Source organism: Numenius arquata, chromosome 11, assembly GCF_964106895.1.
Source record: "Numenius arquata chromosome 11, bNumArq3.hap1.1, whole genome shotgun sequence".
NCBI lineage: Eukaryota > Metazoa > Chordata > Aves > Charadriiformes > Scolopacidae > Numenius > Numenius arquata.
In genome coordinates this window covers 23,837,938-23,863,744 of record NC_133586.1, presented here as the reverse complement: position 1 = coordinate 23,863,744, position 25,807 = coordinate 23,837,938, and the positions used below count along the sequence as shown (strand labels likewise).

The 25,807-nt window shown below is 57.2% G+C and overlaps 1 protein-coding gene across 3 annotated transcripts; it reads right to left on the bottom strand.

Annotated features, from left to right (window-relative positions):
- Positions 1–23,863, bottom strand: SHF (Src homology 2 domain containing F). Of its 3 annotated transcripts, XM_074155675.1 has the most exons (7): positions 23,381–23,863; positions 16,000–16,129; positions 14,719–14,937; positions 12,976–13,113; positions 9,793–9,964; positions 9,315–9,434; positions 1–5,086 (listed from the first exon to the last, which is right to left on the bottom strand). In XM_074155675.1, the coding sequence occupies exons 1-7, from the start codon at positions 23,861–23,863 to the stop codon at positions 4,900–4,902; spliced, it is 1,449 nt and encodes a 482-aa protein (XP_074011776.1). In that variant the 3' UTR covers positions 1–4,899. The 3 variants fall into 3 exon arrangements, with proteins under 3 accessions (XP_074011776.1, XP_074011777.1, XP_074011778.1); XM_074155676.1 differs by lacking the exons at positions 9,315–9,434; positions 9,793–9,964; positions 23,381–23,863 and having other exon boundaries at positions 5,061–5,086; positions 16,000–16,033; XM_074155677.1 differs by lacking the exons at positions 9,315–9,434; positions 9,793–9,964; positions 12,976–13,113; positions 23,381–23,863 and having other exon boundaries at positions 5,061–5,086; positions 16,000–16,033.
- Between the last annotated feature and the right edge of the window lie 1,944 nt (positions 23,864–25,807).

Here is a 25,807-nt window from a genome sequence, read left to right as displayed (position 1 = left end):
TCTTAATGATTTTTCTTTGATAATTAACTCAGACAAGGTGATGTAGCACATTCAGGCTGGTTAGATTTAAGGAAGGATTTTCATTTGCCACCCAGTAGGAACCAGTTTCCGATACTGGAAGTCATGGATATGGACATAGCAGAGGAGGAATCAGCTAATCACATAAACGTTGGGATGTATTAAAAGGGACGTTTCTGAGCAAAGAGATGCTTTCAGCACTGTTCCTCCACCCCAGTCTTGGGCTGACCCCACCAACGTTAACAGCAAGCAGTGCAGGGCCGGGAGTGTAGAGTCATTGTGTCTGGGATGCATTTTTGGGAGGGTCACAGCCACATCACTAGCGAGGAACCGGGAAGATCTCACCCGGAAGATCTGCCCAAGCATGCTGTTTTGGAGACATGCCTCCAAAATTGTGCAAGGGAAAAGACAGAACTGCTCACAAGTGTAGACTGAAAATTAGGTGGCAGCATCCGAGCATGGATGTTTTGGGACAATTTTCAAACAGGGTACCAAGAGCAAGTAACTGGTTTGAGAGGATGCTGGAGAAGTGTGCTGAAGGGACTGAGCAAGGGGGGGGTGTCTTCCAGTTAGGAGCTGAAACTTGCCTCTTGTGTCAAGTATGTTGGTGTTTATGAGAAGATTTGAAAGGAGGCATTCAGCGGGGCCATATGTGTGCCACATGCATGTGTGCTACGCTGCACATTTTGCTGATAGCCTTCTGGGATCAGGAACAAATTTCTCTCCTTTGCTATAAATTTTGGCAGCCGAGTTGTTGGGTTATTTGATCCCTCTGCAGAGTGCTGTGGTTGGAGACAGAATACAGGACACTCTCTTTTCAGTGATATTCAAGCAATTCAGGCACCACTGCTAGGGCTGGGCTTTTAAACTAATCATTAGGCTTGGGCTTAAGGGAAGGGGCAGAGGGGCAGGGGGCAGGCAGGGCAGAGGGGCAGGGAGGGGACACTGATGATGGCCCACACCCAGCACACATCTGAGGGTTGCCCAGTCCCACAAGGACCAGTTCCTGGTGGTGCTCTCCAGCCCATGAGGTGCTCAGAAGCCCTGATGGCTTGTGCTGGGGCAGTGGATGAGGCTGATGCTGGCCTTGAGGCTAACCCAAGCGTTTAATTTCCAGCAGGGGGGAGGCATTAGGGACCGTGACAGAGTTTCAGCAAACACACCCCAGCTTCCAAGGGGGGGCATGGTAAAAGTCTGCCCGAATCAGCCTTTCACCCCTCTTGGCTGCATTCCTCCTGTAAGACTCCATCTTTTGGCCAGTGAAGTCCTGTGCAGAGGTGAGTGGAGCCCTGCGCTGGCCCAGGAGCAGGCAGAGTGGCCCAGGGCTCGTGGCCATGCCAGCTCAGCCCTTACCACCATGCAAGAGCCTGTTCCCAGCAGCGCTAATCCAATTACCAAACAAACTTACTTCCTTCATTATCAGGGCCTGCAGCATGCTAAAGTAGCTTGGCCATTATGGAGGGCTTAGCAAGGGACTAGGGATCAGGCGATGAATGACAGAGCTGTTTCGTTTGCAGGGAGGAGGGACAGAGAACAGAGGCAGCTGGGAGGACGCAGGGGATTGCTGGGGCAAGTGGATTGGGAATTGCTACAGACAAAGGTCTCTGGTCAGCCTTCATGCTCCCAACAGGGTTAACCTCAAAGCCACATCAGGTTGCTCAGGCCCTTCTCTATCCTGGGGATTAGCCTTCTCATGAATGGGGATCCCTGTCACCTCGCTAGCCCTGTCACATGGCTGTCGCTTATTTCCAAACACCACTCATTCAGTCACAGGAGAGCAAAAGGTAGCACTAAAACACCCTCAGCAAGAGAAATTCAATCCAAATTTCCTGGGGAGCTGCTGATCAGCTCCCATCACAAACAGAGAATGCAACGCACCAGCCAGACCCCACTTTCTGTGGGAATCCCAAAATGAGACCTCCCCAGGTCCAAACAGGACACAGGACCTGCTTGGATCTGCCCCATTTGAGATCACGTCCCACCCCTGACCCAACGTCAAGGTGTGGGCTGGTGCTTTGCTATGGCTCTGTGTCCTGCTCCCTGCTCCTACATCTTTCTTGTTGGGCCTTCTCCACCTCCTGAGGGCCCACATGGAGCTGGAGGAGTTGCTCGCAGGTTGTGGTAAATTTGCAGCCCCATTCATCCTGGTGTCCAGTCCCTCCTGGTAGTGCTATAAGAGGGGAAAAAAAAACGAGTGGACTTAGGGCAGTTCTGCTTCACTCCAAAAAGAGCCCTTCTTCACTCTGGTCAATGCTAACGCTGTTTGGGGCAGGAAAGTGGACTACAGACCTCCTGAAGTCCCTTCCAACCCAAGTTACCATATGAGTGTAGCCAGCAGGTCAAAAGAAGCGGTTATTTCCCTTTATTTGGCATTGGTGAGGCCACATCTGGATACTGTTGGTGCCCTGTTTTGCACCCCAAGTACAAGGAAAGAGTCCTGCAGAGGGTCACTAGGATGGTCAGGGCCAGAGAACATGTTGTACAAGATTGAGGAGTTGGGCTTCTTTAGCCTGGAGATGAAAGGGCTGAGGAGGGATGTAAATGCCATGGGGAGGATTGAGAGCTGCTTAGCTGAAGCACTTGGACACAAAGCTCAGCTCCAGAGCAGTTCTGCTGGTCTGGCTGTTTCTGGGGGGCTGGTGCCATGCACAGAGGTCTCACACCCCTCAACACAGATGGCCCTGGGATGGAGCCAGGCCGCTGGGGCAGGATCACACCATAAGGCTGCAAGCTCGCTGGTAGCGCCAGCACTGGCTGCCAGGCACTTTGCTCCCTGCCACAGTTTCTCAATAAAAAAAAAACAATACAACAAAAACATAATATGTGAGGAGACGCTCCTGTGCCTTTGTTCCCTGGCTGCATGGACCCAACAAGCCTCTGCTTTGCCATCCGCAGCCATGAAGAACGCAGAGTATCCCTGGGGATGAGCTCTGCAGTGGAGCCATCAGGGCACAGTGGGGCTGCTTGAAACCTTTTGAATGCAGCAAGGGAAACCCAAGAGCATCTCAGCAGATTTCCGCATCTCCAACCCTTTCTGCAGGCTCCGGTGTGGCACCTCTGGGAGAAAAACGCTTCAGCTGGAATCGTCTCAGTCCCCAGCACCAGACAAGATGTCTCCCTGGGATAGAGAGGCAGCCGTGGAGCTGGCAGCAGCCAAGCAGGGCTGTAAGGAGACACCAGGCACCCCATGAGCTCAAACTGCTGCCTTTTAAGGAGCGGCAGAGGCTGAGGCATCCTGGAAAAAACCCACCCAGTTTCTGCAGGCTCCCAACCGCGGCCTGCACTCAGGGACCAAGCTGGCCGAGCCAGACTGTCCCCAGAGCAGCTCAAAGCCATGATGGGCAGCCAGGACAGCAATCCCCCAGCTACAGATGGAGTTTGGAAACCCCAGAGCCCCTGAAGCAGGGTTCCTGCCGTGGCTGCAGCGCTCACCCACACAAGGTCCCTGCAGCCCCATCCACCATCTCTGTCCTCCCCCAAAAACCTGCAGGACCAGCTCCTTCCCAGGACCAGGCAGTGGGGAGAATGATGCTTTTTCACAAAGCCTTCATCAGGCTACTGCCAACACATCCCATCAACGCCCTGAGCGCTTTGCTCCACTGATGCAAAAGGTTTTGGTGGTCCAGCAGCAAATTTCATCTGCCGTCTCCCCTCCCTGCTGAATACAGCAGGACCCTCGGGGAGCAGAGGGGAGAGGGAACATGCTGCAGGGCAGTAACAGCAAGAGTGAGCTTAGTCCAAAGCACGGATTGAGGAAACATACGTGCATGGGTACAGGAGTAAGCAACACCAGGAACAAGGTTAAACAGCAAGATATGCATTAAATCATTAAATGCTACAGAGCACCAGGTGTATCTTCAGCCAAAGGAAGAGAAGGAGCAAGCTGGCCCGAAGACAAGGTGTCAGGAAGACAAAGAACAGGATTGGAGCCACTAAATACCCAGAGGAAGAGAACAGATCTGTGAAATTCAGGGATTTTGCCTAAGACTTACAAGGGGTGAAGGAAAACAGGGAGGCAAAAGATCCCAAAGAGCACTCTTATACAGGGAACAACAGGCAAGTCCAAAATCAGCTCATCACTGCCTGCAAAGGGTCCCAAAGACAAAGTCCTGGCATCCCTTGTCTCTTGTGTCTCAAAAGAGTGAGCTGGCTGGACCGCTTGGGCATATGAGTCTTGGTGTATGCAAGAGCAAAGGAAAAATCAATATGCTTAGAGCTTTTGTGTAATAAAATCCCCTTCCCCTCCACTTTGCCACACCGAACCCCCCCTGGAGGGGTCCGCATGGAGCAGGAGGTGACCGTGCACCACTCTATTAGGCAGTGGTGCTGCACGCACGGCCAAGACTGGTCACTATTTACATTTGGCAAAGGATGGCAGCGAGTACCAAGCACCCATGAGGGTAGGGGCCACCACTGGCCTGGCCCCCCGTGCCTCACTAGCCCCAGGCAGGCCCCTGCTTGCCCCCTGCCAGCCTCCTCGCCTGCGGGCACAGCCATTTTGTCTCCTGCATGCAGAGCCGGTACCCCTCGGAGGCATCTCAGGCCCATTCATGGATGATTTCTCCCCCTTTTCCCATACGTCACCTCCCCCCAGGCCTCTCCAAGGCCCCAAGCTCCAGTCTGTGCATCCCGAGCTCTGCCCAGAGGCAGGCGAGGGCAGGGGGCAGCCAGCAGCCGGCCAGCCCTGCTCAGCTCCTCGGGCAGGGGGTCCCCCTAGGAGACCCCCCGAGAGAACGGGACGAGGGGTCCAGCTGCAGCAAACCCCAGCAGCGCTGGCCATGCCCAGCGAGCCGCTTGCCGATCCGGAGCCCGTCCTTGGCCCTGCAGACAGGCCAGTTTGGGGTGCACCCGGCCTTGAGCCTGACTCGTGGTGGGTGAAGACTATAGGGTACGGATGGCCACCGGGTAAAGCAAGGACATGTGCTCAGCCCCCTTGATGGGCAGCTTGCGGCTGGCGTAGTGATGAATGATCTCTGGCACGCTGTCGAAGGGCGGGCTGTGCTGACCCAGCACGTACTTGTTCTCCTGTGTCCGGGACAGTTTCATGTGCATGAAGCCCTGGCTGCTCCTGCAAGGAGAGATGGAGGCAAGGTTAGGGGTGCAGCCGGTCTCCCTGCAGCTCCTGTGCGCACCCCCCCAAGACCCACACTCTGCCCCTACAGCTGGGAGGACACTGTGGCCCCCTGTCCCCAGCTATAGCCCTGCCCACACCATCCCACTCTTAGCCAACTCCAGACAAAGTCCACAGCCCAATGGAGGGATGTGTGGCAGTGTGCTCTCTCCTTTCCCCGCCCCGGCTCCTGCTCAAGCAATAACCATCAGTGGGAGCTGTGATGGGTTGCACCTGGACTTTGGGGGACAGCTGGCAACACACCCAAAACACTCTCTGGAATGGGGACCTAGATATTTTGATCCCATGAGAACATGACTATAGGTCAATTATCTTACTCTATAAATAGCGGACAGCCCCAGAGCCCTTTGAGCTCTCCTGCAGGGCAGCAGCTGCACTCCAGCATCTCCCCTTGAGTGGGGATGCTCGCTTAAGGTTCTGCTCCTCAAGGCTGAGAGATTCCTTGCCACAACAGATCCTCGGTGAGTGACTAATAGCATGCTAAACTTTGAAATCTTAGCTAAGTAATATAAAGGATTGATCACACATATATAATCCTTTAGCCATAAACCGTTGACCAAATCTGGGACTAGGATTGGATCCAGCTGCACCCAGACTCCTCTCTGTGTAGGAGTTTAGAAAGCCAGGGGGTCCTTTCTGAACCTCATGACACAACGGGAGGGTCTCTCTGACAGCTCTGTCTGACCTTGTCCTCTCTGCAGTAAATAACCAAGTGTGCCTCGCCTTCTGCAATCTTGTTAACTGTCACATTCACTACTAACTTTGTTATATCACTGTTTTATATTAATAAATATTTCACTAATTCTCTCTTACGAGTGAAGTTAGTTAATCACCCCGCCCATGACAACACGGTGGTTGTGCTGCACCATCCCCCCAGGAGTATGGCCACACAGTGTGGTGGTGCAAGGGGTCTGTCCGGGGACAAGGACAGTGCCTGTGGCCACAGGGGTGCATGCAGGTTGCAGGGGGTGGGGCAGGGAGGGCACAGCCTGGACAGGGGCTCTTGGGGTGATGTGGAGGCAGCTGCTTTCGCCCCTTGCACGTGACAAAGCCCCTTTTGCAGCTGCCTGGCTCGCCCATGGGGGCTTCAGCTCACATCATCTCCCCAGCTCCCATCTTCCCAGCCTCACTGTGGCAAAGCAGGATTTTCTCCTTCGGCTTGTGGCCCACTTCCCCCTCCCCCCACTGCACACCAATGCTGTGGGCTCCATAAAACCCGCTCAGCGTAGCGAGGCCATTTCCCGGCACAGCACGGGCACCGAGCCACACGAGGCTGCACAGACAGATCCTGCCACGAGTGCTGATTCCAAGTGACAGGCTAATGGCCCTGTTGCTATTAATTTGTGTCTCTGAGGAGAGCCACAGCCTGTCTGCAGCGTCTGGAATGCACATTATGGCAAAATATTGATGACTTAAAAGCAGACAGGACCTCATGAGCGATGCTGAGTCGCTTCCAGCACTGTGCAGGCCGGTCCCATCCCCCCAGCTGGAGATAGTGCCCGTAATGGACAGCCTGGCTGCATTAGCAGAATGGGTCTGAAATCCATTTAGCATCCAGAGGCAAGGAAGGAGCTGGCTGCCCTTGGGGAGAGCTGCAGCTCTTAGCCCCGTAAGGAGCCCCTCACCAGGGGATGAGGAAAAGTGATAACCAGCCACATCCCGTGTCCCAGGGCGCAGGGAAGAGCTGCAGGGGCTGCACCCTGCACAGCATCTCATGAAGGTGCATGGGTTTGTCCTGCACACCCGCATGATGGCACGGCTAACACACACAGTGCCCACATGTGCTGTCTGCAGAGACCCAGCCCTTGGCTAGTACTGGCAGGGAGAGAGGCACAGAAGCCCGCTGCAGCATCAGTGCCGGTCCAGAGCTGGAGCGCTGCCACACGGGTCCACAGAGACTTGTGATGAGAGAGAGAGAGGATGCTGATCACCACGGAGAGGTGATGCTGGTTGTGTGTTTTGCCCCAATCGCTCCATGGGTCTTTGTCACAAGCTCAGGGACATGATGGAGAGATCGGACCCCTGGACAGATGCCTGAGGAAGCATGCTACAAACCCAACAGCCTAACAGCCAGCAGTGGGGACAGGAGGAGGACAAGGGATAGGTGCTGCTCCTGCTGAGCACCTCATAGCTGTGAGGAAGGACCCAAACCTTTGCAGCATGGCCTCAGCCGCTCTCATGGAGGCACAAGCCACAAGAGACTCATTCACAGAGCGTTTGAGGCAATGAGATCCCTGGAAACGTTCCAGGCCACTTTGGATGGAGCTCTGAGCAACCTGGTCTAGTTGAAGATGTCCCTGCCCATGGCAGGGGGGTGGACTAGATAGCCTTTAAAGGTCCCTTCTAAACTCAAACTATTCTATGATTCTATGACTCTACAACTCTGCCCACAACAGGCAACACGGGGCTGCTTCGCCTGGACCAGACTGTCACGGCAGGGTTAAATCCTTCTGGCTACCTGACACGATATGGGTACAGCCTCTCCTGCTGCTCTCTCGTGCATATTTTCCTTTAAAGCAGCACAGAAGGGCTTTAGGTCAGGATCAGAGCTCTCTTTCAGATCATCTCCTCAGCTGCGCCTCCTTCTTCAAGGAAAAAAAAAAGAAAGAGTTCAAGGAAAAAAAATATAGAGAGATGCAGACAGCCAGCTTACAGCTATATAAAAAGCATCCCAGGGGATTTTCTCTGAAAAGGCTCTACAGAGAAAGGCAATGGAGTAAAAATCCCATTCCCGAGGATGTGGACTCTCTCCAAAAGAGGCACAGTGGACAGGCAATGCCCCAGCAGCTCCTGGACGGGCTGCAGTCTCCTCTGGGGAGGTGGCATGCTGCTGTAAGGCCATGTCCCAACTGCACATGATGTCTGAGAAGAGGATTTGGCCATTTTTGCCAGGAAGCTAAGGATGGACAGCAAGAAGCAAGGAAAAAAACACAAAGGCAGAAGCTGTTGTTTCAAAATTGCTTGCAAGCCAGGGCAAGGAAAAAATACTGAGAAAATTAAAACATCAGTAAAAATTATGACAAAAAAAGGAAATAAAGGAGATTTTCCGGAAAGGCTCGTTGTCTGATCTAAAAGCTACAAGTGCAGAAGGAAGAAAGAATATTTTCAGCTAAAGATCTGTTCTGGCTTGGTGTTGAAGGAAGTAAAAAAGTGTAAAGAAACAGAGAGAGAGAGAGAGATGGAGCAATCTAATTCACAACTGTGTCCCTGGCAAATAAAAGGGAGAGGCTGAAACCACCAGAGACCAATGCAGGTCCAGAGACCCCTGGGAAAACTTAGAGTATATTGAGGAAAGTGTAGGGATACGTGGCATGTTGTTAAGACAGAGATGACTAAAGTGCTCAATAAATACTTTTTTCATGTCTACAGGATCAGAGCTAATAGACCCGTCCAGTAGGAGGGCAAGAAGGTATTTGCTAATCCATCATCATCTTCAGGACAGTAACAGCTTTGATTTTGTGGGTCCAGGCTGTCCCAAGAGTCCTGAAAGAGCTGGATGAGGAGCTATGGGCAGCTTCTCCCTGGCAGGACATGAGGTGATGTTTTGTGCAGTTTTGTCACAAAGGGAATCTGGAAAACTTGGGGAGGGTGCAAAGATCCCCCCAAAAAAACCAAGCAGAAACCAAGCTGTGCTGTGGGGATGAGGTTTTCCTGCTGGAAAACCAAAGCAGACCTCTCTACAGCACAGATGACCAAGGGCTTCTACAGTTATGTGGGCAGGGGAGGCAGGGATGGGTACCCGCATTTCCATCAACAACAGGATCATGCAAACTTCATTTTCCCATGAAACGAAGCTACAAAAGAAAAAAAAAGGGGTAACAAAGCCAGAGCTGGAAGCTATAACCAGACACATTCGAGTGAGCAGTGAGGCACATCATGCGATCCGTCTGAGGGATTACCAGTGCTACCAAGGGAAGCGCAGCATGACTCCAGATCTATGAGCCTTCCCGAGTAATACTTTTACCAGACTCCAAACCAGAAGCCTGTGCCACACCCAGGGAAGCACAGACTTCGTATTCCAACCACTTCTGAACATCCCGTGGTCACCTCAGAGTCACGCCATGGACAGGGGCACATGTCCGCACGGGGCACTCACTGGCGAGGAGTCACCCACGGCACCACTGTGGGCACAGCCACCCCCCCTGCCCCCTCTGGGGTCACTCACTTCAAGGAAAGGGAGAAGTCATTCTTGCTGGTCTCGCTGTTGCGCACCAAGTAGCTGGCCTCCTTGCAGAGCCTCAGCAGTGTCTCGGCATCCGTCCGGCTGATGGCCCCGTGGTACCAGCTGGAGATGGGAGAGGGATCGGCTGTGCCAGACAGAGAGCGGACACCCTAGGCAGGACCCTGCCCTGGGCCAGCAGCAACACCAGCACCCCCTGCACCTCCCCGGGGACAGCAGCCACCTCCAGGGAGAGGGAGGCGGGTGGCACCGCCAGGGTTGGGGGACAAGGGGCATGACTCCCACTGGGCAGCATGGCGGGGTGCAGAGGGCACACGGGAACACCGCAACTGCAAGGTGGGTGGTGGGGACAAGCAGCCAAAAACACAGGGCCAGGGAAGAAGTGAAGAAGCAGGTCTGCTCTGGGGCTCCTCACGGTGTCCCACAGGGACCCTGGGACAGGCTCGGGGCAGGCAGGACTCACCACTGGTTCTCCAGGGGCAGGGCAGGATCAATCCTCTCGCCGAGAAAGGGGCCAGGCTCGGCGATCAGTGTCTTTGTGCTCTTGAGGCTGCTGGGGCCATGCCTGAGGGCAGCCCTGGCCTTCTCCTCCCTGCAGGGCGAGGTGCGGCTGTACCCCAGCCCCTCTGATGGACCTGCAGGATGGACACACGTTGCAGCCGGCGGTGAGGACAGGTGAAGATCCCAGCTTTCCCCCCCGCAGTGGGAGCCCAGACAAAGAGCCAGAGCTACATCACGTCATGTTGGGTCCTCTTGTGCTGCCCTGTCCCCTGCCCTAAGCAAGGGCAGGGCAGCTCTCGGGCTGCTGTTCACTGTGGTGCCGCAGGATAGCCAAGGTCGGGTCCCCAGCATGACAGGACCAGGGTCCTCTCCACGCCCAAGCCCCTGGAAATATTTTCCAGGGAGGTTTTAAAAGCTCAGAGAGGTTTCACTAATGCAACCGGAGATTCAGCGGTAGCGGCACAGATTTAAGTGAGAAGCAGTATGGAGAGGCTCTCCAATCTTGAAAAAAAGAAAAATTAAATTAAATTTAAAAAAAAAAAAAGAGAAGGAAGTAGATGGAGCTAAATGGAGCAGTCAGTTTGGAAACGATGGACACATTTCTGCTGGCACAAGTAAACCTCCTGGGGTGAAAAAAAATAATGCCCCGAGGTGGGAAGGGGACATTTCAACTGTGAGATGCCTCCTCCTGCTGCAGCCGCCTGCCCGGCACCAGCCCGGCCACAATTCCCACACACCAACAAAATGTGGTGGCCCAATACGTGCCGCCCAGTGAGCGGCAGGGGATTAACCGAGACATGCCCCAGGGACCTGGCCTCCCGCCAACTGTTATTTCCGTGCGGGATGATTTCAGCATTAACAATATTGTTTCTCCCTCCTCCAGAGGGTTCATTATTGCTCCTCTGCAACACAAGCCCCCTCGCACAAATTACTTATTGATCGGGCAGAGCTGCCTTGACGTGAGGCTGCCAGTGGCTGATGCCGCAGAGGCACAGTGGCCCCAGAAGTGGCTGAGCCCGGGCTGGTCAGCTTCCCCCCACCATGCTCCAGGCTGCTGGAGGGGGAGGCAAGAGCAGGGTGACGCTGAGGCCAGGCTGCTGCAGGGCAGAGGCAAGAAATACCCACAGAGGGACATTGTTCTCTCCAGCAGGGCATCCTCTAAGGCAGCAATTTAAGGGACACCTTGTCTGGGCCCTTTGCAGGCGAGCAGGTCTCCAGCCCCCCAGCACCGAGGAGAGAGGAAGGCAGCCAGAGGGAAACCCAGCCAAAATCCTCTGCAGCTTAGCGTGGCTTAAACACAGCCCCCCCCCCCACCCCCGAGAAGGAGCACAGGGGGGAGGTGCCCAACATTAAGGCTTGACAAGCCCTGCCTCTGCAGCTTTTCACCAGCTAGGCTCGCCCTTGTACATAACAGGCTTCAATTTCAACTCACCACCTTAAAAAATTAGGGCGATCATTAAAAAGCCAGTCAATCAAAACACCGAGGTGTTTGCTGGTGGCACAAGTCAGCCTTAACAGGCTGAGAAGAAATGCATTGCACCTGTCAGAGAGCTGCAGAGGCATGTGCTTGATTAAACAGGATATTAAAAACAAGCCCCTAGGAGTACGAAGACATCCTTCAAGGAGTTCGAGTCACCCCCAGACAGGGGAAGTAGAAAATAAGACAGAACTCTGGCAAGATAAACTTAATACAACAAAGCAAGTCAGGAAAAAAAAAGAGAGACTCTGTGTTGCTAAAACCAGGAAAAATGACAAACTGATATGTTCATCAGGAGCAGGATGCATGTCAGAGCGACTGCGGGGAAAATAAATGATGGGGGAAAAGAAAAGGCTGCACAGCACAGAAATTAATTTTTCTTGACACCTGCATTAATTGTAGGAAGAGGATCAGGAAGTTTCCCCGTGCCAGACCTTTCTTTCTGGGGACTGATCTCAGCCTGCAGCATCCCCGCAGGGTTGGGACAGACCCCGAGGCAGCACCAGCGCAGCAGCCGCATGGCTCTGGGGTGTCCCTGCCATCAGCAGCAAAATCAGCTGCCACATGCGGCCTCGTGCTCAAACCCACTCGGGAGGCAGCAAAAGCCACACTGCTTTTTCTTTAGGAAGCTCTGCAGGGATCTGGGTAACTGCAGATAAGGAAATCAGACATCTGTACCTGGCAGGTTGCGGTGTCCACCAGGAGCAGCGTTAGCGACGCACAGGCAGGCACAGCGCATGGGGCACAGCCGCCGATTTGCAGAGAAAAAGTCACTTCTCGCAGACCAGTCCCGGCTCTCCCCAAGAGTGGCAGCCCAACCCCAAAAGCCTGGGTAGCTTTCGAGAAACGCCCTCACCTAATGCTCTTGGCAAAACCCTAAATCCACAACAGCATCAGAGCAAGGTCCTTCAAATATTAACAGTGGGTTAAAAGAGAAGCAGCGATATTTGGCTTTCCTAAGCGAGGCTGCCAGCAGAGTCCAAGAAGGATTTACACGGGGGCTCTGCCGCTCAGCATACACAAGAATAGCTTCACAACAAGGCAAACCGGAGATGACAAAGTGTGCCTGGGAGATTTTGCTGTTCGGGATAGCAAATATGAGAGCGAAGAATCCAGAGGGACCTCCTGCCACTGTGCAGCAAGGTAATAAACAGCAGAGGAAATGGAGCCATGCTAAATGACAAAGCAAGGCGCACGTGGAAAAAACTAACCTCAGCTTCAGTGGCAGGGTCTGAATTAGCTGCTACCACACCTGTAAGTGACCTGGGTATTAAGTCGCAAGAAAACATCAGCTAAACGCTCAGTTGTCAAGAAGATCGTAAAAGCAGCCATCAAACCTTGGGAATTCGGAGGCAAAGAGGAGAGAACAAAAGAGAAGGCAGTAACTCTGCCACCGAATAATCTCCTGGTGCAGCTTGACTGCTGCACGCAAAGAGGCATCGTTGACCTGGAGAAGATGCAGAAGAGGCAAGGACAAACGTCTGGCATCTGGCACAGGACAAGCGAACGAGCCAGGAGGAGCTGGGGGAAGGCAGAGGAGGAAGGTAGATGTCTGGCAGCCAGCTCCAAGGTGTCGCAGCATCTCAGTGCCAGTGGGGCAGCAAGGCAGGGTCGCGGTGAGCACCGGCCGCAGCCCTCCCAGACACCCCGCTGTCATGTGAGACCCACCGTTGGCGTCTTCGTAGCTGGGCTGGCCCTGCTGCAGAGGGACGGAGGCACCAGCCTCACCGTCCGGGGGGCTTTCACGGCTGTCGAGCTGTCCCACCGGCGGTGGCCATGGCAGGTCTTTAATGACCTTGATTTCAACTGGATGGGGTGGGGTAGGAGGGGGTGGGAAAGAGAGAGAAAGAGAAAGAAAGAAAGAAAGGGCTTAGAAAAAACCGTCAGCAACACCAGACCCACAGAGAAGGAGAGCAGTTGTGGGGGGAAAGACCTGAGGACTACATTCCCAGGAGCCCTACGCCAGCTTGGTCATCTCGTCCCCTCCCCAGAATCGAGCAGGAACAGGCCTGACGTAGAGCATGTTCCTGATGGAGGGACCCTGCTCCTCCGTCACCTTTCCCAGACAACCCTCTCTGCAGAGGGGGAGCCTGCGATCACCCCCACCCCACATGCACATCCAGCCAGGTGACCGTGGCCAAGCATCCCATTGCCATCTGTCCTGCCCGTGCATCCGTCTTGCCCCAGGTGCTTCCCAGCCACCCCGCGGGGTCCACGTTCCCCTGCCAGGAGCCAGCGAGTTGCTCCCTTGTGCCGGTACCGCCTGCCCGTCAGCAGGGGTCTCGCAGACCTCCCAAAGGGGGAAAGGGCCAGCAGAGAGATCCCGGCATCACAGGAGAGCAGAAACACCCTGTGAGCCGTGGCAGGACCTGCTCTGGGAGAAAACAGGCAGCAGGTCCTTGTGTGGCCCAGGTCACAGCAACCTGACCCCCTTGGAACTCAGAGCAAGCCTGGAGTGCCCACGAGCATCCACACGTGAGCCAGACCTGTGACCATGCTGCCTCCACCCCAGGACATCGAGTGAGGCGGCTCATCCGCCCCAACCCAGAGCACAGACACTGCAGCACAAACCCTGCCTGGCAGCGCACCATGTTTTGTGACGGAGCTCAACAAGCCGAACCCTCAGCACAGCACGGCCACCGGCCCCACACCCGGCTGAGTCCCAGCAGTACCAGTGCACCTCCAGGCACGAGTAGAGGCCGCGGCATCGAGCCCAGTTTACACATCTCCAGCTCGCAGAGCCCAAACCCAGAAGATGAACCACTCTGAAGTCCGCGACCCCATGCCTCTCTCTACCAGCATCCCGGCACAGCACCGACAACCGCCGGCTGCGGTGCAGACGCACACTGCTGCAATTAAAATGCATCCTAGACAAGAGCGTGGCAATTAGCCAGTGCCGACGGAGGAGCCAGCACTAATGCACAGCATGGATTTCCTCATTAACAAACACAAACACAATCGATCCCGCAGCACAGATAAATAGGTCAGGGGGCTGGACGATCACCTGACCGAAGGCTCCTGGGGGAGCGCCCAAGTCTCCTCCTGCCCCAAGGAAGGAGGGAACTGCTGGAGCCCAGGGTAGAGCCTCCCTACTGCAGTTCGGGGCTGAAGGGGGTCAACTTGCACTGGAGGCTGTGATCAGTTAGAGGGGGGAAGAGGCAACGAGATGAGCGCTGGACAGGCTGCCAAGGCAGCTCCATCCACCACCCTGCCCAGCCCGACTCCCTGCTGAAGAGACAGTCTCTGCAAGTGCACAAGTGCTCCCCGAGCCAGGGAAATGCAGAGGCCAAGGCTACTGACCCCAGAAGAAGGAGGAACCCCAAGGAGCCAGCTTCCCCCCTGCAAAATGCACCACAGCATTGGTTGCTATATAGCTGCTGTTCATCCTTTATGGCTGCACCCATCACTCACCAGCAAAGGCTTTGGAGATCCGCTCCTTCTTCCACTCCCAGGGCTGGTCGTATTCCTCTGGCGGCCGCTCATCGTCCTCCGGCAGTCGGGACTCCCTGGGTTTGGAGCAAGCTGGGCGGTCACCATCAATGTCCAGCCCTCCAAGCACGGGCTCGTAGGGAGTGTCGTAGAGGTGCAGCGGCCGGGCAGGAGCCTCCCGTAAGCCCTTCTGGCGGATCTCTAGCAGGAGAAAAGGGAAAAGACCATGAGCTTTTTGCCCAACACAGCCTGGCCATGGTCCCCAAAGCCCTGCTTAGATGAAAGGGCTCAGTTTCACCCAAGGGCGACATGGGGTAGGGAAAAGCAGCAATGGAGGAGACCCCTCAAACCTCCAGCAAGCGCCTGCCAGAAGAGGGGGAGCTGCTGGGCAGCCAGGTCCTGGGCAGCCCACAGCACCAGGACCCCTTCTCTTCCCACAGTACAACATTCCTGGTCTCGGGTAGCCCTGCAAAGTGGAGTCCATGGGGACAGAGCATCCCAGAGCCCGATTCCCCACCAGCAGCGAGACTGAGTTTCTTCCCTGGACACCCAGCGTGGCTAGTTTAATAAAATGCCCTTCCCTCCAGCGAAACAGAAGTCTCTCCTGCAGACACAAGCAGGCTCTTTGCCACTTGCCGATATTTCCAAGAAATGCAATGGCCTCCTCCAAAAAGCCACATGAGCTTTCCAGAAACCACTCGTTCCAGAAAAACCACGGGACTGCAAAGCAGAGCCAGATCTTGGAGCGCATACGCCGGCGCAGCGACCCTCCACACGCCACAGCAGCAAGAGCGATGCCTTAGCTCTCACCTCGCCTGCTTCCCAGCCATAAACAAGCCCACTGGGGACCCTGCTGCTGCAGCAGACAACGGCAGGCTCTGGCCCAGTCCTAACCAAATTAAATAGCTCCCACAGCCATCTTAGTTTTGTGCCAGATGCACTGAATGTCAGGTCTCTCCTGGCTCAACCTGGCAGGCAGGCACTGTAGTCCCAGGGGACAGCACCACAGGCAGAAATATCAAGGTGCCTTTACTGCTCAGGTAGCCTCGGAGAGTGCTCTGGCTACGGCCAGCCCATTGCACACAGCTAAAGCTGTGAAAATTTGCCTGCAAAGCGGCTGTGCACCACCGCAGCAATTGCCCGTGATTGCCTTGTGGGGAGGACTGGTGCTGTCACAGGCTGCAAGGAACAGTGGCCACCAAATTCACACAGCAGGGGCCAGAGGTGCAAAGAGTGGCCTTTGCACGGAGCCTTCCACCTTACCAGCCATCATCTTCTGGGCTTCATATGGCTCCATGTATCCATCGTTCTCCGTCACCTTCTCCAGCCCTGCCTGGCTACCAGCCACCTGTGCCGCATCGAAGGGATCTGCGTAGTCCTCCAGGACAGCCAGCTGGAAGAGAGGAAGGGTAGGAGAAGGGTTAGGGTACTCCCTGCTTTTTTTGGGCGGGGGGGGGGGGGGGGGGGGAGGGGGGTGTGTGTCAGAGACCAGTTGAAGCCCCTTGAAACCTTACCATGAGCTCTGCCAGCAGCAGCCAGAGCAGCAGCCAGGATGCCAAGCCCACACCATGGCACCCTGCGGAGCAGATGCTGGCAGCCGGTGGCTTCCCAGACACCGGTGCCTGGTGGTGGAAACGCTCCAGCCTTTGTCCCAAAAGCTGGAACGGAGCCAAGCAGAGCAGAAGGTGGCCCAGCCCACTCCCTTACCAGGGGGTCGGTGCTGCCAGAGCCCATGCAGACACCCCAGCAAGGTCCCCCCGCCATGGTGTGGGGCTGCCGGCAGTGCCATTGCCCCCCCCCGCCAGTATGCAGACGCCCTCCCTGAATGCAGCCACATTTCCTCAACCAAAGCGGAGAAGGGCCACAGATCCCAGTACAGTGGTGTCAGCTGGCACTGGCATGACTGGGAACTCACTGGTTATTTTCCAGGGCTCCTGCAGGCTCGTTTGAAGACATTTCTTAACAAAAGGACTAAGAACAGACTATGGCTTCCTCCCTGCTCCTCCCAGGACCCTGCAGCATCCCAGGTAACACAAGACAGGGCTCCTCCATGCAATCAGGAGTCACCAGGAAGCAGCACCAGGAGCCTCTCAAGCGTCGTGTCTCAGGGACGGCACAGAAAGCCCAAGGTTTGCCCCTACTAGCAAAGAGGAGACGATCCTGCAGTAGGATATGGGTCATCTCCCAGAGCTTGGTCCCCTCCAGCGCTGGAGTCACACGATGCTCCAGCATCTCAGTAGCTTCCTGGATGGAGCACTCCATGGCACAATGCCGCAGCCCCCAGCAAACTGGGAGTTGTACATCTCGTCTCCAGATCAAAAGCCTGGTCTCAAAATGGGGCCAGGCAATATTTCCAGCAGGGTCCAAGTGCACCCAAGCACCTCTGCCAGGGTCTGCTTGCCCACCAGGCTGCAAACCCCAGCTAGACCATCTGGCGAGGTGGGGTTTGCCACCACAACACCAGCTACGCAGAGCTCCTACAGCAAGGACCAAACTGGCTGGGCACGGTGCGGCAGCTGCCTAAACCCACTGGGTGCCAGGCTCTGTCCTCACTGCCATGCCATCCCTGCTCCTGGCCAGCCTTGGGGACCAGGGCTGCCCATGCATTCCTTCCCGGCTCCCATAATCAGCTTAAAACAAATCACTTCTTCCTCCTTCCTATGCAAAACGGCCTGACAATAGCCTTGAACAGCAAAACCCAGCAGGAAAAGGGAACAGGAACTGGAGCTGTAAACACCTCCGTGCAGTCCTGAGCCTTCACATCCCTCTGAGCTGCAGGAGGAACGGGGTTCCCAGCGCCCCAGCTCCCCAACTCCTCCATAAGCATCCCGGCTCTGGGCTCCCAATGCAGTGGGGAGCTGGGGCAGGTCTCCAGCCCCCCCATACCAGGGCACAAGCAAGTGGCAGAGCATCACCCCCAGAGCAAACCCCGCCAGCTGCGGAGCTTGCAGCCACCCTAGGCGGGCACAAAGTGGGGTTCAAACATGGGAGCAAGCCGATGCTCTCACCCCTCGGCAAGGCAGCAGCAGGACAGATGGTTGCTAGGGGCGCTGGTCCCCGCCGGATGAGAGGGAAAGAGCAAAACCTCCCGCTGGCTCCGCAGGCAGGGCCCAGCGCCAGCGAGCTGGGACGGGGCTGCAGGAACAGCCAGTTTTGCAGCAGGAGACAGGAAATCTGCTCTCACATCCATCATCCGAGGGAGACACAGCATCGCTCAGCCCCCACCAGGCACCAAGGGGTGATGCTAAGCCCAGGGGGCTGCAGCCCTTTGCTTTCCACCACAGGGGGGCAAAACCCCCAGGGAAATTTAAGTCACGGGTGACTCTGGCAGCTGCTCAGCCCCTGGGACCTGACCTAATGCCTGCAGGGCAGGGAGACAAGCAATAGTGACAGCAAATTCATTGTGGGGAGCCCCTCTGGTTTCTAAACACCCTTTTCCTCTCTAAAGCAAAGAGCGTCTCAGCCTGCCGCAGGTGGGTGCCCCCCACTCACTGCCTCCCAGACACCAAGGGCAGGTCGGTGCCCTCTGCTCCAAAGAGCCAGCTGGGAGACCCCGCAGGCTGCATCCTCGCCTCAGAAAGCCACAAAGAGGCTTTTGCTCCATCGAAATGATGTTCACAGAGCAGCGCTTCACAGCCCCCCATGCCAAGGGAGGCACAAGCACACAGGCAGGCGTCCCCACAGGCACAAACACAGAGGCTCGATGGGTGAGCAAGCAGCGCTATGCCCGATGCTCACCCTTTACAGAGAGGACTCATGGCCCCAGACATGCTGTGGGGCCGTGAAACGGGGTCTGCTGACCCTCCTGGGCTCAGAAATGGGTTGCCTGCTGGTTTCTCCCAAGCCCAACCTGCCTGCATTCAAACCCGCCACGATCCCCATTTCCAAGATGCATTTTGCTGGACAGACACAGACTCCACTTGCTGCTGGCACCAGTCCTGGACCCTCCAAGACTCTCTCGCCCCACAAGCACAGAGCAGCTTCAGAGAAGACAGGGCACCAGCACAGCAGCTCAGCAGCCAAGAGGCTCCTTTGCAGGCCGCAGTTTTGTGGAATACGGCCCACTCTGTATTTCCTCGGCGCTTGGGTCCAGCTTCCCAGGGAGGGACACACGAGCTTCAGCAAGCTCACAGAGTGGCCCACGCTCGGATGCCTCCAGCTCCAGGTCTAGAAAGTAGAGGATGGTGGAGAATCCAAACACGACTCTGCTGAGGCCCCTAAAACTGGGTATTTTGCTTGTAGGGAGGTGCAGAGGCACTCAGCAGCAATTAGAGGGGCTCTACACAGGCAAGATGTGATTTGCTGGGCTTAACATGGATCCAGAGCAAATGGCTCAGATCAGGGGCTCGAGTCCCCAAGCTCCCTATGTTTGGGGGGGGTTTTGCCACATTGGCTTTTCTCCTCCACTGCCTCAAGGATGCCTTTTCATAGGAGCAAAGTCTCCCCACCACTGCATGCTGAGAACGTAAACCCATTCGTTTTTCAAATGGTCAGATAGTACAGCGGAGAGCCACGGAAAAGCTGGGAAGGCAACTCCTCTCTCCAGGAGCACTGCGACCTCAGGATGCAAGTGAGCGAGAACAGTACCCCGAGCCCTGAGGGGGTGGAGGCTCCAGCGTGCCAGGAACGGGGCAAGGCTCTTAGAGGGCAAACGGTGGGGATCGTGCCATGACCAACTGCATCCTAATGCTCTTGTACGTGGGGCCAAATTAAGGTTGCCTGGGAAACTGCATCTCTGACATTTCCTCATCCGAGCGCTGGACTTTATGAGCAGCGTGGGGCTCTACAGCAGTCACAGTGCAAGCTGCTGCTCCCCCGACATGGGAGGGGGCCACTGCCACAGGCAGGGCAGCTCCCAGGGGTGGCCCAGCACCCCCCGGTTCGGTCAAAGGCCAGGCATTTCCATGTTTCGCTCACCTCCTGCATCCTGGAGGGAGCTGCTCACCACCCAGCGCCGCTTGGATGTCCCAGTACTGAGGCATCGCCAGCTCATACACAGCACAGGCTTTGCTAGATTTGAAATAACCGGGCTGCAAAGCACATGCCCAACATGAAAAGCCACTGTCCCAGGACAGCTCTTGGTGGAGAGCAGTCCTTCAGAGAGCAATCCGGGACCATGTCCTCTTTGACCACACAAGTGTTTTTCACATGTTTATCTGCCATGGCAATGCACAGTCTGAGCCCTGCTGCAGTACCAAGGCTGCTCTCGCGCTATTATTTATGTCAACTGTAAGAAAAAAGGAAAGCTAATTAGGGCAAGGGGCAGATCATCACCGGGTCCTCACAATAAAATAGGGAAGGCAACAGACGGCAGCTCTGCAAGAGAGTTCACGGTTCAGACACTGGGATCCCAGGCTCTTTGCCCCATCTTGCCTACAAATGTCCTACCTGCCACCGCCTTTTGCTGCAACAAGAGGCTCCACTCTATAGAGAGGTCCCCAGAGGACACCTGGGGAGATGCTTCACTTTATAAACAAGTTTCTTGCCCTGGAGATAAAGCATTTCTTTAGGTGCCCCCAGGAGATTGCCAAGTTTCACGCTGAAGCCACTCTGAGTTATAACCAAACTCAGTTTGTTTTCTGTCAGGTGCAAAATTTACACATCTTGCAGCTTGGCTTTTGGTGGATGCCGAAGCCAAACCCAAAAGCAAACCAAGCATTGGCCTTCCAAGAAGTGTCCAGTCAGCAGCCCAGGGGGGGCAGCTGGGCCAGGCAGGGGGCCCAGGGCTGTGGCCATGGCAGGGGAGGAGGGAACGTGGAGCGGACACCCAGCACAGTGCGGCATGACTCACTGTGGGGAGGCTCTGGCAGGAAAGACACACACCCAGGAGCTTCCTGGTCAGCCGTTCCCACACCCGTAGTACAGACCCTGGACTCCCAGCAAAGCCACCAGGGACCCATCCCAGCAGGCACAAGACAAAAATGTCCCCAGACACATCTCCAACCCTGTCCCCAAGCATGCCATGCCCTGGGTGCAGGTGTCCCCTCATGCAGGAAGGTCCCTCACCGCATCTCTCCCCACCGCATCCTGGTGGCATTGCTCCTCACGCCTAATCTAAACACAGCAGAGAAGACATCTCCAGGGTACCCACCTTACTCAAGTGAGGCGTACAAGACCAGTCCATTGTCCACTGCCTGGACCAAGCAAGAGGGAGCAGGACCTATGCTGGTCCTCGCCATGTCCAGCAAGCATTTGTAACGGAGCAGGAGCTCTCCCAGAGCTGCCCACAAGATGCTGTGGATCCCACGTAAGGGGAAAAGATGTAACACTCACTTGACGATGGCAAAGCATCGCACAGCACCCATGTGTGGCCCAGGCAGGAGGGATGCCATTGCCAAGACCTTCCTGCCCCATCTTTGATTCTCCAGAATGGGCAGGACAGCTACAGCGGGCACAGGGCTCCCTGGGAACACGGTTGGTCCCCCAGCCTCGACGCAGCGCCTGTACCGCAAAGCGCACTGCCTTGGCCAAAACACACAACCAGGAACTGGTGGCTGCTCCTTCCACTTCTGTCCATCCTCATCATCCCCGCTCAGAAGGGCGGCACGTTTTATTAGAGTATTTTTCACTGTCAATCATTAGCAAAAAACCTCTCTGCTCCAGCAGCCTGGTCTGTACCTAGAATTGTACCTCTCCCTTCATCTTCAGCATCACCACAACTCAAGACGCACATCCGTGGGCGTTCTGGAGTCTCAGTCCCTGCAGTGGGTAGGGAACAGTGCCCACCACCTCTTCCTGAGCATGGGAGCACTGAACCCCCTGCCACAACCATCATCTCGGCTTGAAGAGCTCAGCAGAGGCTCTAGCCTGGCCCTGGTGTGCCTCCTGTTGTCCAGGACACCTTGATGTTGTCTCCAAGAGCAAGAGTCATAAGCAGAAGCAACATCCCAGTAGATGCCTCCATCCTCCTGGACCACCCATCAGAAAGAACCACAGTGACCTTGCAGCACCCGGGGAACCCTGCCACCGCTCAGCCCAATGTCAAGGCCAGCAGATGGGAGCTACAAAAGTCGCTCAAGCCCAACAGAGGTGCTCCACGTGGCAGACACTCCCCGGCTCCTCCAGGGAAAATGTTTTAATGGACAGTTGCATGCATTATCAAATGTTCCTACCTTGTCTCCGGCTTCACCCAGTCTCTGGAGCTCTGCCTGTGTCCATCATGTACTGGAGCCCTGAAGAATTAGAGACTTCCTCCCCACAGAGGCACGCAGGAGATAATCTAATCACCATCTATCTTGGATAAGATGAAGGGTCTTCTTCGGCCTAGTGCTCTTAGCAGGGTTTCCCCAAATGTATCCTGGCCTTTGGCTTTAAAACAGGCTCTAAACATCCCGGTTTCTCCCCAGCCCCCAGATGCCCGCGCAGCCCTGGCTGTGCCTGTCGGCTTTCCACAGCCCCTGCTCAGCCCTTTGCACATCACAGCCTGAGTCCTTCCTACGACCATCACCCGCTCCTCAGCAAACCGCATCACCGCAACGGCACTGCCGGTCCTCGCTGCCAGTGCCCTCCTGCTCTGCTGCCCACAGTGGCCAGTTTGCAGGATCCCAGCTCAAAAGGGGGTTTCTGCTGGGCCCCTCCAGAAACCTCCTGACAGTGATTATTCAGTAGGAGCAACTTTCCAAGATCCACCAGTGACAAGTTCTTCTATCTGCTTAAAAAATTCCCAAGCGGGTTTTGCCAGGCGCTCATTTCCTCGTGCTGCCCAGCGATGCCAGGACCGTGGATGGGATCATCGTATCCACCATTCCCGCCGCCAGCCAGATCTGCAACCCCGGCAAGTTTGCTCAACAAGCCCCATCTTGCAGGCGGCAGTGCTGGCGGGCACTAATTACCCCTCCTGCCTTTATTTGCACAGTCCCCGCATCAGCCTCTCTGCCAAGAGGCCCGGCACCGACAGCCGCAACGGGTTTATTCCTCTACCGGGTCCTTGTGCCGCCCATAGCATGTTCCCCACGGGAAGCTTCTCCCCAGCTCCTGCCTCTGACCGGGGACATTTCTCGCCTCCTCCTCGGCTGCACCGGGCTCCGCTCTCGGCCCCCCAAGAAGCCGGCTAGGAGGCGGAAGACAAAGAGGCGCTGAGGCTCCCCTGACAAAGCAGCACAGAAGCTCAGAGGGGCCCGTTGGCCACCGCTGGCACTGGCAGGCCCTGGCAAGTGGGCAGAGGGAGCTCCACACCGCCCAGGGCAGGGTGGAAGGAGGCACAGGGCCTCCAAGCCTCAGAGGCCACCAGAGCCAGTCCTGTGCCACGCAGGGCCTCCCTGGGCTGGAGGGTCTTCAACTCTGTGGAGCAATAAGCGCTTGGCTGCAAAGAAATGGCAAGCAAGGGGGGCAAGGTGGCCAGCAGGCCCCGCACTCTGGCACCTCAGCCATGGACGCTTCCTGCTGGGGTTATCCCTGCCGCCCGCCGGAGCTGGCGGAGGAGCCAGAGCCGCCCTCGCAGCTGCTGACGTGTGCCCGGCATGTCGGGGCTGCTGGGGGAAGCGGGGTGGGCGCCTGCACCGAGCCCAGCCGTGGCTCCTGTGGTGGCGGGGAGCCCTCGGCTCTTGGCCTCCACCTGCCCCGGGGGTCCTGGCCTTGCTCCTGAGGGTCCGGCGGGGCCACCCAGTGCGTCCCCCCGTGGTGGGGGCACCCCGGGGACACTCACCTCCTGCAGCGGCTCGTCGGCCAGCTCAGGGCCAGCCAGGGGCGAGCTGGGGGCGGCGGGAGTCAGCGGCGGCGGTGGCGGCAGCGGGGGGCTGGCGGGCACCTTCTCCACCGCCTCCACCTTGATGAGCCGGTGCTTGGGCGAGACGTACCGGGGCCCGTCGGGGGCGGCGGGCGGCGGCGCCCCGCTGTAGGGGTCCTCGAAGTCGCGCTCCTTCTGCAGCCGGTAGGCCGCCACGATGTCGGGCTGGGCGGCGGCCAGCGGCTCGGCGGCGCCCCCGGGCGGCGGGGGCGGCTGCGGCGGCGGCCCGGCGCGATAGTCGGGCTTGGGCGGCGCGGGGGGAGCGGGCTTGGCGCTGCGGAAGCCCAGGTGCTCACGGAGCCAGCGGGCCATGCTGCCCACGCACTGCGGAGCCCCGCCGGCCCCGGCCCCGGCCCCGCCGCCGCCGCGCTCCGAGCCGGCAGCCGCTCCGCTCAGCAGCATCGGCGCCGGCGGACTGAGTGCGGCGGCGGAGCCCGAGCCGGGGGGGGAGCGGGGGAGGCGGCCAGTGCCACCTGCCGGAGCCGCCGCGCCGCCTGCTCCGAGCGGGGCTTCCTCCCCCCCCACCCCCCCGCCTCCGCTTCCCCGGACTCGCTCCCCGCGGCACGGCACGGCCTGGCCTCTCCGCCGCTCGGCACGGCCCGCCTCCCCCGGGGCCCGCCCCGCCGCCCGGCCCCCGCCTTCCGCCGTGCCCGGCCTGCGGGCCGCCCCCCCCCCCCCCCCCCCGGCGCTCGGCTCCCTCCCAGCGGCCCCGCGTCCCGCCCCGGCCCCGGGCGGGAACGGCCCCCCCCGGGGCTGCCCGGGGGGATGATCCTGCCGCGGCCGCTGCGTGCCCCCCGGGAGCATCGCCAGGCTCCGGGAGCGGAGGAGAGGTGCCTGCGGTGGCACCGGGAGAGGGGCCGCCGGGGGGGCTGCTCAAGGCATAGGAGCAATAGAGAGTCCCTCCATGCCTAGCAGGTGTCCATGGAACCAGCCCGGTGCAGGAGCCGCGGAACCGATTGCTCCAGGGGGTCACCGAAGCACCGGGCTGGCAGCACGGACACCCACAGGAAACAGGGCAGGAGTGGGGGGAGCGGGGACGAGCCGGGGGAAGGTGCTGGGGGAGAAGGCTGAGCCGAGGCTGGGCACGCAGGGACATGGGGGGCCGGGACGCGGGCTGGGGGACATTCCCCGGGGCGCAGCCCAGGCAGGGCTGGATTTGCCAGTAAGGGGCCAGCGGTGACGAGTGTGTCGAGCAGGAAAGTGGCATTGGGAGCAGCGTGTTGGAGCGTGGCAGCGGAGGCCAAGGCAGTTGCAACGGCAAACAGCATGCTTACACACATTCTAACTATTCCCCCTGCACACACCCCCATCACCAGCTCACCCACTGCTCAGGACCAACTGTTTCCCCGAGCCCCACTGACCCCAGCAGCCGCTGTGCACAGCTCTGTCTCCAGACTCCGTTCCTAAGCGCGTGCCATTCACCCAAACCCACTCCCATCCTTGCTCAGAGGCTGAATCCCCTGAAGGCCATGGTCAACCGTGCCTGAAAGGGAAGGGGACCAGGGGCAGAATACTCCGAATGAAGGACCAGCGCAAGGTGAAGCCGTGCAGAGGCATGCAGTGAGGGGGGAGAGATGCCATGCTGTGGCCCTGCCAATCCCCACACCGTGAGCTGGGCTCTTGCCCCACAATGGCAACAGAGGTTTGTATGTGGCAGTCAGAGCGCCTGCTGCAAGGAGGAGAGGATGCCCGGAGAGACAATCTTCTCCTGGTGACCCCTCTTCCTTCCCGCCCCTGCACAGGATGGGGCTGCAAGGAGCTGAGCCCCCTGTGCCAGCAGCACATGCCGAATGTGTAGCCAGTGAGCCCACCCAGCCCCAGATTTGCTGATTTATTGAGTACATATGCACCACGTCCTCCTGCCCAAGACACCCAGCCAAATCCCCCAAGGTCCAACAGGACATCAAGGCAGCTTCCTCCCCAGGGGTAAGACAGCCATGGCACCCAGCAACCAGGTCTGGAAATTTCAGACCGTAGGGAATGCAAGACACAAAAGGCATCGAGAGGAGAAAAAGTGTCTGCCAGGAACAGAGCGAATACAAGGCAGTGTTTGAGGTCTAGCAGCAGACCTCAATCTCGGCAGATGGGGATGATGAGATTGTTATTAAAATGCAGAAAAGACAGAAGTTCTCAATAAATCTGTGTCTGTCCGGCATTTGGAAGGAAGCAGGATGCAGGGCTGATGGCACATGAGACTGAGAGTACTTCCACGTTCTGTCAGTAACCAAGGAGGATGTTCAGCAACAGCTGTTGGAGATGGCTCTCGTTAAATCTTCAGGCCTGGAAAACACATGCTCAGCGGTCCCCCAAGAGGTGACCGAGGAGGGATCAAGCTTGTGCTGGTGG

What these genes read in the sequence shown, in the direction of transcription:
- SHF (XM_074155675.1), bottom strand. Translation starts at nt 23,863, where the DNA reads ATGCTGCTGAGCGGAGCGGCTGCCGGCTCGGAGCGCGGCGGCGGCGGG. An exon ending in AGCCCAGAAGATGATGGCTG is followed by an intron (nt 14,938 to 15,999) that starts GTAAGGTGGAAG and finishes TTCTCCTGCTAG; the next exon opens with AGATCCGCCAGAAGGGCTTA. An exon ending in CAGCTACGAAGACGCCAACG is followed by an intron (nt 9,965 to 12,975) that starts GTGGGTCTCACA and finishes TCCATCCTGCAG; the next exon opens with GTCCATCAGAGGGGCTGGGG.